The sequence below is a fragment of the Lepisosteus oculatus genome, chromosome 5, assembly GCF_040954835.1.
Source record: "Lepisosteus oculatus isolate fLepOcu1 chromosome 5, fLepOcu1.hap2, whole genome shotgun sequence".
NCBI lineage: Eukaryota > Metazoa > Chordata > Actinopteri > Semionotiformes > Lepisosteidae > Lepisosteus > Lepisosteus oculatus.
The window spans coordinates 31,523,809-31,539,458 of NC_090700.1; the positions used below are offsets into that span (position 1 = coordinate 31,523,809).

The window sequence follows — 15,650 nt, forward strand, 5'->3', positions numbered from 1 at the left end:
GGTTGTTGTCCCATGGTGCACTTCTGGCTGATCAGTCCGCAGAACCTTAATGCTCAGTGACAACTTTAATCTCCCCAAGCGAAACATTTCTTCTCCGTGTGTTTTGGGGAGGGGGGGGTTGTATGTTAATTTCCACTTAATTCAGCTGTATCTGAGCAATTCGATAAAACAATGTAATTCCCCAATCGGAGTCATGAAGTCGGGGAATTTTGTTTCCACTACATGTTCCACTGGCAAAACGGACTCATTCTCCACGCCCTGCAAGTAAAGGGGACTGGAAACTATTAGTGTGGCTTTAATGCAGAAGGGTGCAGCCTGTCTCTCATGGCTACAAATGGGCTGGTCAGTTTTTCATTAATATTGATTGCTCATGGACCAGTCCCTGGTGTTTAATCGGCGGCCTGTTATTTTATAGCTTCTCAAAGGTCAAACAGCAAAAGGGCCAGTAAGAACCTGATACTAATTTAAAGATTATGCACATTTGGTACCTGAAAACAGCTAGACCTCATTTGTTTTTCCTCTGTAATCTGCATGAAACAGGTAACATCACCCTACATTATAAACAGCTGCTTGCACAGAACACCCAGGGTGCAGTAAAGATGAATTGCACAATACTTTATTCATCCCAGGGTCATTCACGATCACACTTCAAGGCTAGATAAATGTTTTCCTTTGTAATTCAACAATGATAAACTATACCCCCCCCCCCCCCCAAATGAACAAGATGTATAATGTCTCTAAAATTGTGCTTTAAACAGCTGCATTTTACAGCTACATTCATATACAGATGCTAACTGCTATGTTATTGCTCTTTCTCTTACCCAGTGTCAAAATGAGTTGTCCTCTCTTTTCAGCCCATCATAAGCAATGACAGTAATCTGCCTCCTGCTGTACTCTTGCTAGCTTTAAACTAAAGCAATAGCATAGCAGTCTGGAACCTCATGTAAACCAGCTCAGCTCTGCCTTCGCCCCCGTTAAGGTTTTAGTACTGCCGGGCGATTTATTTGACAGGAAAAGCCATTTTCAGTTGTTTCCAATATTCTTTGCCAGTTATGAAATGAAATGTGCATGTCCACTCAAAAAACTAGATCAGATGTTCAAAGCCTGGTTTCCTCTTAAAAACAGAAAACGTGTCACTTAAGCATTTTCATCTTAGTACATCTACAATAAAGAAGCCCAATCAAAATCCCTGTTTTTCTCATGTCCATTTACTATAAGTGCATTGCTGTGTGTGTAACCTATAACTGGGTCCAGTTCCAGTATATATGTTTTTCCATTGCTATGTTGTAGTGGGACCCGCTTTTCTCTTTTGCCCTTGAAGTGGTTTGCGGTCGCTTTTCTAATTTTTCCATCGCTGTGGCCACAGCTTTAAAAAACAAACTTTTTATTTAAAAAAAAAAACAACCTTCCATTCGTGGCCACTGCAGCCACTGACTCGTAGATCCTCCCAAAGTCAGTGAGACCTCCTGCAGTTGCGAAGTGACCCTCTGGGACCCATGTTCATGGTGTGTAAAGGAGTCAGCTCTCTAGATTAACACTCTGGGAAATCGGAAGTGGTGCTCCTGCTGCTCCTACCTGCTTCTTCGCCCCATGGGTAGGCAGACAATGGCCAATCCCGATTAACCTATCTGTTGGCTGCACAGAGCACAGAGAGTCTACCCTTACCTGCACCCTTCCTCCCCTGAACTGCTTGTCTACTCCAAGAAAGCTGAGGAAGAGGGTAGATCAGTGCTGGAACGAATGCAGACTCATTTCCACTGATCAAGTGCCAGAGACCTTGCTCGTTTTGGTAAAGGCTGGGAGAAAAAGATTGTCATTTGATGTCTTTTTTCAAAATGTAGTACTCATGCAGCAGTTTATTTCTGTATGATTGAATTTGATTCCCACCTTTTAAACCTATTTGTGTTTCTTTTTTCTACCTCCTCCTTCCCCAGCAAGTAACCATGTGCTGCTATAATGCTAGTCCTTCACATAAAAAAATCAGCTGGATTGCTGCCCATGTCTTGCTGTGATCTTTCCACAGCCCATTCTCCACAGGCTAATGTAGATGCCTCTTCAACTCACTTTTTTTCAGGCCTACAAGACCAGAGAGTAAAGATTACTCATTTTTACTGATGATCTTTTTTTTTCCCTTTTGAGAGTATACCATTTTGTTTAGAGGATTTTCACAAGATTGCAGACCTGTGATTTCTTGGTTCTTCCCTTGTTGCAGAATGATGTAGCTTGTCAAGAGACCATTCTTTAAAATGTGCACCCCCTCTGGAAAATAGCAAGTGGAATTATGTGATTTTACCACAGGCCTCAGTAGTGACCTAATCCATGTCCTACAAGCACGAGGCCAAGCTAAAAATGTGTTTGTGTCTTTTTTTATTTGGTGGTGTTGAGTTGCAATTGTAGCTATCAAAGGATCCTGAGCTTCCATTCCTACCACAGATAATTCTCATATGTTAAATTAGCAAGGATTCCCACTACAGAAGATTTTTAAACTCACCTGAAGCTAAACCTTATACATTGTGCACTTTTTGTAGCCGCATGATATCTTTGAATTTTATAACATAAAAGGGGAATTCAAAGAAACGTCATAGAGCAGCCAGCTAGACAGGTGGGGGAGAGGATAAATGAGGCATGGTCTGCTGTCATTGTCTGTACTTTTTGGTGGTCTTGCTGGATTGTGACCAGTATTTCTACTCCAGTATCCCACAGATCCCCCTCGGAAGATTTAGACAACCAAATTTGGGGGTGTGGAACAGGAGTGTACCTTGATGACCTAAATTTGCTTTGCTCAACCTGATGAGGGGTGAGGTTACCGTGTTGAGCATTAACTAGAGTTCAGGTCATCTCAGTGAGAACATACTCCAAGACTATTCTCTAGAATGTAAATAGCCTTGCCATTTAAACCTCAGCACTAGGGATTGTTTTATTGGCTGCAGTTATTTTGTTTGTACAGTATTTATAAAACTAAAAATACAGGATCAAATTTGTCTTGTAATACTACAGTCAAATCAAAATCTCTATATTTGACAAACCTTTTTCACGTGCAGCAGATGATACATGCACATTACCATGACTTTTATTCCATTACAGTATTTATTAGAAATGAAAAGCCTGATCCTGCCACCTGAGCATATTCTGAAGCGAGGAGACAGCGAGGCAGTGGCCTACGCCTTCTTTCACCTACAACACTGGAAGAGGGTAGAAGGAGCTCTAAACCTGCTCCACTGTACCTGGGAGGGCAGTAAGTATGCAATCACAGCATATTCTGTGCTATACCCACCCATTTCAGAATGGCCTGATGTTTGTGTCTGAACTTTATGGCTATAACCTCTATAGTTATTAAACACCCATCTACCAGTGCTTAGGAGTGGCACATTATTCACTGCCTTGAGATGGCTGGCAGCTCTGCCACATCATCTGCAGTTTGGAACGATAGCAACGCATCTCTATACTATGCCTATGTAAGAAAGTATTGCTAATTAATTTTTGTAATTTACATTTTTGTTTGATTCTAATTCCAAAAAAACTTTCATACTCAATTCGCTGTTTAATATTATTTTTAAGCTTTTGATCCTTGTGTGGACTTGTCTTGCCAGCGTTTCGGATGATTCCTTACCCCCTGGAGAAAGGGCACCTCTTTTACCCCTACCCTGGCTGCACAGAGACAGCAGATCGAGAGCTGCTGCCTTGTAAGTTAAAGGCCTAGAAACCAGACACAACGTCATGAGATACAGGGACACAACCTACGGCCCACATCTGAAGAAAACACAGGGGCCAGGATCTCCAAGAAAAAATACATTTAGGTTACAAAGGCTAATATGCTATTTTATAAGTATGATGTAGCTTGGGAAAATGTCTTTAAAAGACATTAACAACAAATTCCTCAACAATCTGTAGACATTAGCTAACATGGTGTGATGTACTGTACAGTGAGGCTGTCAAACACAAACACTGCCAGTTCTGGATTCTTTTGCAACACTTGCCAGTTATTGCAAGGTCAAAAAAAAATCTATGGAATGACTGGTTCAATGAAAGGCTTCAGATTTTAACTGATATGTGTAGGCAAATGTTAATAGTCCTACTGTGTGCTTAAGATGAGCAATGTTCTTCTATTACAATTTGTTAATGGGATGAGCTCAGATTGGTAAACATGTTTTCACTCCTCCTTATAGTTGTGTGGAAGGACAATCTTTTTGAATCTTCCAGGCCTAGCTGATTTTGAAACACTCTACACATATGAAAGAATATACATAAAATATATATTATATAAATTATACGTTTTATACTGAAATACATTTTAAATGTCTCTTACAAGGAACAACTTTCATGGTGCAATCAGTACAATACTGTATTCCAACAGTTTTAGAAAGCTGCAAGGTTACATGCATTTAAGACCCCAAATTCAAGGCTTTATAAAAGACCAAACAGGTTAACAGGTAACCTACAGAGATTCCAGTGGCTCAGTGCAGCTCTTCTCCCCTGTCAAGGGTACCAGCTCTCTGTTCTTTCAAGCCTTAATCTCCAAACCCTTACTTCCACCGTATCCTAATAAAATCTGTAACATACCTTCACTTTTTAATAAATAGCCGTGGCACTACAGTACATTACAGCATCACTCACTTACAAACATAATATTAACTATGCCATGATCTTAATTTACTGCTAATGCTGAAGGTTCTAAACCTTCATCTGGGTTACATCAGATAGGCTCCACTTTAACAGCTGTTATTACAAAAGTGTTTTTCAAGGTTTAATTTCCATATGACTGAGCCCTAGCTGAATGTCTTCATAGGCCTTTCTTCACATCGGTGAAGAAAATTCTAAAATTGTCTGTTATATCTAAAGAAAGTTATTTATACTCTAGTAGCTTTTATTGTTGTTTCTGCAATCTGGGTATGTATTGGCTATATTTTGTCTAAGTGATGAAAAAATATATTAATTATGAATAAGTATGAATTATTTGGATATCTTCTGAATTGAAAAAATGTTTTTGTAGCATGAAGTGGTATACTGTATGGGACATAGAATAAAGAGTAAGCAAATCTTAAACTATTTACATGACAAAAGCCAAATTCTAAATTACATCAAGGGTCACTTAAAAGCACCTCTCTTTCTTCCTTTTTGGCAGCTTTTCACGAGGTGTCAGTGTACCCCAAGAAGGAGCTGCCCTTCTTCATCCTCTTCACAGCGGGGCTCTGCTCCTTCACAGCCATGCTGGCCATGCTGACTCACCAGTTCCCCGAGCTCATGGGCGTCTTTGCCAAGGCCGTAAGTCTGCGCCTCCCACCCAATGCACTTCATCTGCCTTGAAGGGAGACAGAAACTCAGTTCCTGGGCAGCAGCAGTGGCCTGCAGCATTCCTTCTGGCCACAGTATCCATTGCTTATGTGCTCTAATTTCTTGATTAGCTATATAACTGGTCTCCTAAATATTTGAAATAGTGGTCCTGGTTTCCAGTGCCGGAACCCTACAATGTTTATTCCAGAGCTTTCCAGTTTAAAGAAACTCAGTGGTAACCATTAAAAGTCAGCTGAAATTCTGGAAGTCGGTACCAGCCCAGTGCAAAACTGAGGACACACAGTATAGCAAGTACCCACCGTACAAGTAGCAAGCTAATGTAATGAGTCTCGCAGTGCCAGAAGCAGAGTTTGCATCAACTAATAGGGCTTATAGCACAACTCAATGTCGAAAGTACCTGGCCACCTACAGGTATTGATGTGCTATAGCAAGCCAGGATGCACTGACTGACCTGACCTAATAATCTAAAAGGTGACTAGAACTCAAGAATCCATGTTCCATCTCCATTTTCATGACCCCAGTATGGATTCAGTCAACAAGAGAGCTTGCATTACTCCTGATTTATACACTTGTTTGTAGCCTACAGTGCACTGACACTGGCAATTCTGCAAAAACTGCTGCCATGTGTAATAGTCGGTCATTGTAGTTTTAAAATTGTCAATGGGAATGAAAAAATGAAATTTCAACAAAGTGAAAAAATTAACTAGGCTACCTGATTGCTCCTCCTGGGTGGTCCACCCTACCCAAAAAGAAAACAATTGTAGGTTTTATAAGCGTCCCGGGGTTTCTAAACGTTAATATTTCTTTCAAGAAACAAATGCTTTGACAGCTTAGGGGGATAAATTAAAAACTGTAAGAAAAACCGAAAGCACACCAACTGCAGTGAGTCAGGGGAACCTAATTAAACACCCAGACAATGTTCACCAGTCTTTCAGAGGAACTCTGTGAGCAGCTGTCTCTTTAACAAGCCGTTCAGTACCCGAAGTCAAGTTGTACAGTTTCACCCCCCCCACCCCCCCAAAGAAAAAATCTGTTTACTATCACTCAGGGCTTTCTGTTCTGAAACTGCCTTCCATCACTGTCAACAAGCGGAGGCACAGGGGATTTCTCAGAGTTTCAGAATGCTTTATCTTATGGTACCGCTCCTGCAGGGTTGCTGTTTGTGTTATTATAGTTATTTTGTCTTTCTGCTGTTGAGCAATCCCTCAAGTGCACCAGAGTTACATGTGGAGTGGTCAAAGATTTCAATCCATTGAAGTGGGGGAGAGGCTCCTTCTGACTAAAAGTCTAGGCACAACAATTTGATTATTAGAAACAATGAGCTGATGATCTTCCTGGAAATACTGTCCTGCCTGTTTGATTCTGGGGAGCTGCTGCCTGTGGTCGGGAGGGGAAAGGTTTAGTTTCTTTGCTCACACACGCAACTTGCACTGGCAAATTATTATGAGAATCATAGGCTTTAGCAACATAGGCTAAATACTGTATGAGTGCCTAATGTTGAATTGCAGCGACAGTTATTAAATGTTCAGTATCCGTAATTTAAATTCTGTTAAAAGACAGGTATTATTTGGAAGGGTTTAAGCATGATTTTATTTTCTGCAGCAACTCAAGCCACGTATAACCATAAAACCCATTTATGAGGTAGATTTTTCACGTTTTCCCTCTTCAGAAATGGAAAACACAACATTGTGTAAGATTCCTAGAATGGCAATACCCCAATATGTTGATTTTCAGTTTCAGGCTCTTTGGTAATATTATACAGTATATAAAAATCCATAATCCACATATCTGTATTTTGCATCATCTTAACTATTTCTACAAAACGTAATTAAGAAAAGATTTTTCAAATGCTGTACAATTTTCCAAGTTCCAGGGAAACTACTAGAGAAGCACTGTACACTGAAGACTTTGCAATAGTAAGAAAAAAATCCTTACAGTTATATAGCATTTGCAGTCCCAAAGTGCTTTATATTAAGGTGGGGATCCACATCATGCATCACTGACGCACTGCAGTCCCAATACACAGCAGATCAGATAGAGGAGAAAGAAATTACTTCACTAGTCAAATTAAAGGGAAACCTAATGAGTGGAGTTAGTCAGGACACCGGGATTAATACCCCACAGTACCATGGGATCGACAAAACTCAAGTTGTTAGAGCCTTGGTTTAATATTTAATTCAAGGGATGACACCTCTTATGCTGCAGTGTTGCCAGTCACAGTAATGGGGCATCGGGCTGGAAATTCTGGTCCAGAGAGAAGAACACCACCTACTGGTTCACTACCACGGCTGGAGTGTGGTTTCTTGGATGCTTTCCATGCCAGTACTGACCAGACCCAGACCCCTATTTTTAGCTTCCAAGATCTGCTGAGAAGCTATTAGGTGGTAATGCTTCCATCACATGTAAATGTCCCCTTTTGTGTGTTCTGCATTTGGAATTGTGGAATATATTCAGGCTTCTGGAGATTTCAGATATGGATTAAAGTTCATAATTTGCCACCAAACCCCATAGCATAGAAAACCCTATAATTTGATATGATGCAAATAATGACATGGGACAAAAATGAATGACAAAGAATCACAATAAAACTAAGATGGAATGGAGTAGAAATGAGAGGGAGGTTGAAATCTGTGCATTAAGGTAGCATTAAGTAGGCTAGGTATTTCATAGAAAAGGAAAGTCATGAAGAAACCAGCCTGAGCAGACTTTATTTAAAAAAATGTTTAAGCATCTAAACCTAGAAGCTGACCCTATAAAATTGGTGATTTAACAACAGTTCCCAGTTTGGCACACTAGTGAAGGTTCGTGTTCCTGCTTATAGAAACTCCCTTTTCGTGCAAGATCTGTGAAAAAGGCAAAACGAACAGAAACAAAAACGAGCAGTCTGCAATCTAATCTCTCCCTAGCCTGTTTGTGTCAAACACATTCCTGAATTGATTTGGCTTTTCATGTTTTTCTTCTTGGTACACCATCCCCTGACTGTTAGGTTTCAAAACCTTACACACCCTCTGGGCAGTTAATGGGGAAGGCAAAATTATTTTTTTATTCCAAAACTGACTTGTATATGACTGACTTATATTGTTACAAGAGTTTACAACCTTCCTGTTGAGTATCATTTGCTGCTTAAGAATTCTTAATTTAGGAATTTCACTCCTGTTCTTGCAAAGAACTGGACATTCACATGCATGTTTTTATATTGTCATTTTTTCTAAATGTGTTGGATTTCTCATTTTCATTGGCAGTCTTTCTTCTGAATCAATCAGTGTGTTACAAAATGAATCTGGTCTCTTCCAAAGCACATGCAAGCCCTGTTCAGAGCTGTATGCAGGAATGATCTGCATTGAAATGCAGAGAAAACTGTTAAAGCTCTGTCCGCATGCAGATTCTCACAGCTTGGCTCTGGTTCCCCTTTAGCAAAGGTATGCCTTTAACTCCTAGCAGCACGGCAAGGAGATAACAGCTGATGAAGTGAGCCTTGCCCTTGTGGACCCAGCCCTTCTGAAGTGACGGACCGCTGTTCCCCCTTCTCTGAAGTCCACTCTCCTCTTATCTGCCCTGTCCAGTGCTGGCCATCCTGCAATGCACCCCTAGTGTTGTAGCCTGTATCGCTCCTGGTCTTTCCATTAATGCTTATCTTTAGAGCACTTATCTGCTGACATGCAGGGCAGAATTGCTGCCTCCCCCCCTACCAGCTTCTCGTCTCTTTTGATAGTTAAGCAACGCAGCGACACATAATTTTTTTTCAAAGAGGAGATTTCTGAATTCCTTATGAAACTGTAGCACAGTAAAATGTGGCATGTTTTATTCCCTTTTCCTTCATCTATTCTTTACTTTTGCTTGCTTTACCTGTTTTCAGCAATTAGTTAGTCTTACTGGTCTTTCCCATTCTTTTATTATGCTTCAATCTGCTTTTACTGTGCCAAACAAAAATAACAGGAGGGATCCAATGTGGAAAATGAATGGCGAAACAATGAAGCCGTGAAGCCCTCCTCTTTCTTTCCAGTTCTTTACAGGCCCGGGGGAAGACTAGTGCAAGCTGCTGTCAGTCAGCAAACAACAGAGACATCACTTAATCAAAGCAATAAAATGTGAAATTACCCATTAAAACAGGAACGTTTTATTTTTATCCAAATCTGACCTTTGTAGGAATTTAAACAATTTAATTTCAACAGTTTAACATAGCTTGTTTTACCTTAATTCATTCATCCTTTTTTATTAACATAGAATAATGTTCTTTTTTGGCCCTAGAATCCCATAATCACTCTGTACATAAACACAACTTTAATTTCAAGATGTTCTGAGACCTTTTAAAGGGTAACTGATTCTAAGAAGATTTAAAAGGCAGGAGGGCCTGATTTTCAAGCACATTCCTCTTGTTCTTCTTGTATCATACCATACCAGGGGTGACCTTGTGTTTACAATGTGATTGTTTATTTTTCTTTTTTATGAGCTACTCAACAAATGGAGAAGGAGGAACTAAATTCCACAGTGTAAGCAACACCTAAAACAAAAAATTCCAAGAGATGTTTAAGGTGCTCTTTGTTTTGGGAAAAGCTCCCAAAGATACCATTTTTACAGCACCCTCAGGGAGCCTGGCTTTTGTAACACTTAGATTAAGGCACAGCACTGCCCGTGTGGCAGACCACAGCAAGGCCTTAAACATGAGAAAAAACAGATACTCTGCCCCCAACCCCCCCTCTTTCCCATAAAACAATTAAAACATCGTAAATTTGGACTAAATTGTACCCAGAAGAACCCCTTCCTCACTCTTTAATTGGTCATATTTCCTTTGTACCCTCTGTTATCAGTGCTGTGGCTGACAGTGGGGGTTGTCAGTAGTATTTCCATTAGGAAGTGCTTCTTGTTTCTGGCTTGTGCATGAAAAAATGATTAGGGATACCTGGGATGAGCCCCAAACACACATTTCATGAATTTGCTGCATCCTATTATATTGAAATAGATAGATTTGGCTAAAACTGGACATTGTTTTTCACAACAAGCCAGGGCTTGTTATCATTCTTGGCCTACAGTATAGGAGTACTTTTCTAGACTTTGTTCTCTATAACAACCCATCCATCCATTTGCTAACCACTTAGTTCAATTAAAGGACTGTGGGAGGAAATGAGATTTCTATCACAAGTTATGCTATTTCTATTAAAAGTAATGTGATTTATTACAAATAAAGAAGGGTTACAAATCCACCATTTATACAGACATGGCCGATCCACTGTGTAAGACTGATTATTTTATTTTTTAGGAGAAGGATGTTTCCTTTACAGTTACAGTATCTGTAAAGAACCCAAGAGCTCTTCCCAGCAATTAGGCAAATAATTTCTTCAGCTGATTAACCAGATCAAACCAAAAGAAATGCAGGAAGCTATTTCAGTACTTGGGACCTAGAATTCTGACACTAAAAATCAAATCGAAATTGAAGTGTTCCATATACATTATATACAATATCTCCAGCGTACACCCAAGTAGTGTCAAGCTCCATGATATACAGTTAGCAGTGGCTGGTATGTCTTTAACGCACTGTGTGCATGAAAGAGCTGAATGAGGCCTCCGACAGCTTTACATACTTGTTCAGTATAAAAGTGTAGAGGGGTTATGATACTGTGAAGTTGTGCTCTCATTTGGTGAGGCCCACTCCACAGCCTCGAAGAGGCTCTTTCTAGGATAGGCAAAAGGCTGCCTATGGAACTAAGGAACATTTTGAAAACTTCTATACTCTACACAATTATAAGATGTTTACAGTGCGATTCAGGGATGCAGCAAAAAGATTAGACATGTGGCCAATGCATGTGACCATTTGGAATTATAAAACCCCAACACGCAGAGTTTATGCAACACAACATCCAGAACAAAACAGAACAGGTATTAACAATACAGGCCATGATATAAGAACATAACACCAGCTACAAACTGGAGAAGGTGTAACGAACAGTTCTTTCCGGACCCTATGCGGATGACACAGTCCGACAGAGTGGGGGAAACACTAGGGAAACGTCATGCAGGAAGACGGGGCTGAAGACAGGGGAGCGTGTCCAAGGTGCGCTGGTGCACGGGGAAGGTGTGGCCGAGGCGAACAATCCGAGAGTAGTCCTTAGGGAAAATCCAAAACGCAAGGGTAAGTCCAAAACCAGGAGATCCATCAGAGCAAGAATTAAAAAACCACGAAGGCCGGGTCGGAACCGGCGGACGGGGAACGGGAACAGAGATTAAAACCTTAACGGGACCAGGCGCTTCCAGGTCCCCGACTCGCATGATATGGAAATCAGGTGCAGAGCCCGGAAGAACGTCAGCGCCTGGCTTTTAAGGTGGGCAGGGAATGGGAAACAGGTGCAGAGAATGAAGTCTTGAGTAAAAGGGCTGGAGCACCCTTAAGGAGGGGGAACTAATATCGTGACAGAAGGCCATTTGGCCCAGCATCCCATTTGGTAGTTAGCAGCAAAATGAAAAAAGCCTTTATTTATGTTTACTCTTTGTTCAGGATTTGAGACTTCCTTCAGTTCCTTCAACCTCTTAGTGTAGGACTTTTCCTTAAGCCACAGAATGTATCTGGTTATTCTTCTCTGACATTATTCCAGAGAAGCAATATGTTTTCTATAATGTGGTTACCAAAATAGTACACAAATTTCTGAATGAGGCCTAACTAGTGCATTATAAAATTTTACATAACATTGCTTGATATAAATTATGTGCTTTTAAGTATATATCCTAACATTTGTCAGCCTTTTTCATTGCTTTGTCAGATTGTCCAAAAGAAATAAATGATTTGTTTTCTATAAATGGCCTCTTTTAGTTTAGTTTCTACTCCATTGTATTTAAAGGGAAACTGCTGTCCCAATTTATCCTACCGTATATTAAATCTTAGTAACAAAATTGATGGTATCGCAAAAATGTACAAATTTCGAATGAAGAGCAAAATTGTGAACTTTTGAAAGTACTGTATGGTTGCCATGTTATTACTAGCAAATGAGCAACTGCTGGTCTTGTCACAGGTGAGAGCGAGAGTTCCTGTGAATTGTGGCTTAAAGAGGCCCTTCCTGCTCCCTAGTTTCTGCAATCCAATGAGAAATGTAGTCTCCTAACAAAGCTAAGCCTTTTTTGTCTTTTTGAACTCACATACATATTTTAAACTTTGGCTGTTCAGAACATAGTGGTTACACACAAAACAGAGAATCGGATCAGCAGAAAGTCACACAGTTTGCTTTTCTAAGGAATGGTCAACCAGCCACGAGATGAGTAATAAATATGGGCACTGAAGTTCATCTCATCTAAGTTTCTTGATGAGATTCAGCATGATATACGATCAAATAAGTACAAGTTGAGCAGACATTTCACCAGCATACTGAGTTAACAAGTAAATAGTATTTGTCAGCAAATCTCTCTTAAAGTCGATACAGTATGTTAAATTCAATTCAATTGCACTCATTCAAATCAACTGTTCAGGTCACGGAATGGACTACAGTATGGCACAGCAAGTCCCTCAAAAATATAAGTCCTGCTAGAATTCTTCCTTAAAGTGTGATTTACCATAAAATAACCACCAATGTAAATGATAGGGCACTTTTCGAAAACGTGAAAATGAACATGAATGTATTTTAGTTGGTTGGCAGGGTTGCTCCTTTTTTGCAATACATAATAAAAGTATCAAGTACCCAATGTTGGTACAAATATTTAAAATGCATATAGTCACAAAATTCACTTGGTCTAAAGCACTTTTTCAATGTAGTTGGTCTTTTGTGTCACTTGAGCTTTTGTTGCCATGTTCATAATCTCAGACAATGACAGCAATATGGTGCTATGTACACATTGAAACTTAGTCTCTTTTGTGATGCACATTGCACGTTTTACAAAACTCTGCACGTCAAGCTTTTACCCTGTCTTGAAGTGTCAGCTAATCCTCCTATTTTGGTACCATCTAAAAAGTTGACTAGTTTACTAGCCATACCAGAATATACCAGAATCTAGATCATTGCTGTAAATGAAGAAATGGAGGGGTCCTAAGTACAGATCACTGTGGTACTTCACCAATCAGACCGATTTGAGCATTCACCTTGAGTGTTAGCTTTGTGCATCATGCAGAGCCTCATGCAGATGGTCATGGAGAAGGCTGACATACTGTATAGTACAGGAACAGAACAGCAGAGGAGCCAACAGGAGGGGAGAACACCTCTTTTTAGGGTTTCTCAATGTAAATTACACGGCCTTGTTATTACATAATGAATTTGTTCCAAATGTTTTGATCCTTGTGAATTCCCCCATAACTACAAACAGGCTCTCTAAAATGTGGAAAGGAATTTCCACATAACATTTTAAAAGAGGGGTATAATTGTGATTGTTATTGCAAACCTGCTGTTGGTAAAATGTCACTCTCCTTCGTTTACATGAAGGGGAAATTCTCTTAAATGAAGTGAGTGAAAGTACAGTTAACTCACAACATCATGAAGGCACAGTTTTGCACTGAAGTGGATACTTGTGTACTAGAGTGTTTACTAGAAAGTTTGTGTTTTTCAAACACAGGGAGTTCAAAAGGGTACTTTGTCAGACACTCTTATAACCACCAAGACTCTTTTTCCTTGTCCTCGCAGCAGTAGTTCTAATGGAGGCAGAACGTGAGAGTTCAGGGGTGACAGGGAGCTAAAGATTTTTTAGTCCAGAATGTAGCAAGCTTTTTATTTTCTTTGGCCCTCTACCTCAGCCTTGTAGTTTTGCTCCCATTTTTCTGACCTAAGCAGCTGTTGAGTTATGAATTTCGTAGCTTGATAAACACATTAACATCTTGCTTATGGTAGAAAACATTCTTGGAGTTTAAATATTTTTAAATCTGTGCGTGCCAGTTCAAAGTTTGGTGATCAACTTGGGTAACAGTGGGCCTTGGGAATGGGAATGTAGAGTGAGAGTGGGGTCCTGCCCACTGGACAGTGCATACGGTATAAATACAAAGACTTTATCCTTCACGGAAGATTGTGATCTGATGTTTCCAAAGCATCTCTGTTTAAATAGTTATTTTCTGAAGTAATCCCATTATAGTTACAAATTACTTGAACAAGTGGAGTTATAGTTACTAATTATTTTGAAAACAAAGAGAGGTGCACTACTATGGTTGTTGCAAAGAGTGCCAAAAGTAGAAGATTTTTTGCATTAAAAAACATAATCATGTTTTGCTTCAACTTCAACTCATTTAGTGCTTCACACTAAAGTGCCCTATGTAAGTCTGCCAATGCTGCTTTATAGTCATAGGTCATCATACTTTTGTACATTCCAGATGTGAGCCAGAGTGTTTCGTTCTTGAGCACCAGTGACAAGTGCATTTTCTAGATGTATCGCAAAATAACTTTTTTCCCACAGCCAATAATATGTTAACATATTTATATACCCATCTGAAATAAGAATCCCTACTGTTACAAATAAAGGAAAGTAGCTTACAGCAGGGGGATCAAGTGGTATCGTTATACAGTGACTAAAGGTCTTAACTAGAAACTGGTTAATGTAATCCAAATACAGTAATTCCTTACATGCGACTTGTTACTTTCCAAAATTACAAACCACAGATGGGACATGTTTTTCTTGGGAAAGAGACAGCTCATACAGTACCTCTTGCTACTGCTGGGGAGATGTCAGTGGTCAATCAGTTTGTCTGGATGGCAGGTCACTCTATACAACACTGTTTTCTCATGCACTGTCTGCTGTTGAGAAAATAAACGTCTGTGTGTCTTGTGGTCTGGCACTATTAATATCTAAGGACAGTGTGTTGCTAAGTTATATTGGTAAACCTGAAGCAATTGAAAATGTCCTGTTGGCAACATGGTTAAAGGGCTGCCGCTGACATGGGCTTGTGAAAGAAACAGGCTAGATCCCCGAAGAGCCCGTAAAACCACACGGAATTATAGTTCATGGAAATAAATCAAAATACAAGTCATGGTAAGCAATGACGAAATTTCTGTTAACAGAATTGCTTAAGTGCACAACTTTGGCTAGATGCTACAAATATGTCAATGATAGCTGTTCAGATTTACCTCTATAAATAAATATTAAAATGTTGAAAATCACAGCAAGTGTCAAAGGAGTGAGACTGGCCTGAGATGTCAGGACAAAGCTCTGTAGTGTCACAGAACACTGCTGTAAAACAGGGATGAAAAGGTAATGGAAAATTGTCCTTGGGTGATTTAAGAAAGGAAGCTTCACCCCCATAGGAACAAGGGTGCTACAGATTGAACTGAAAGCTGCTCCCCAGTCCATGGTACTTCAGCATGAGTTAAATAGCACCGTCAGGCACAGGGTTTCCAACACATGTGCATGATTTTCACAGAGCTTATCTGGTGCCTGTGGGGTTGATACCACTAGGACAGTAG

General features: G+C 39.9%; 1 protein-coding gene across 1 annotated transcript in view; it reads left to right on the forward strand.

Annotated features, from left to right (window-relative positions):
- Nucleotides 1–15,650, forward strand: part of st7l (suppression of tumorigenicity 7 like) — a 35,006-nt gene that overhangs the window by 15,916 nt on the left and 3,440 nt on the right. The window contains exons 12-14 of the mRNA XM_006628299.3: nt 3,085–3,235; nt 3,591–3,683; nt 5,123–5,262. Of these exons, the coding sequence (XP_006628362.1) occupies nt 3,085–3,235; nt 3,591–3,683; nt 5,123–5,262 (384 nt within the window). The remainder of the gene's footprint in view (nt 1–3,084; nt 3,236–3,590; nt 3,684–5,122; nt 5,263–15,650) is intronic.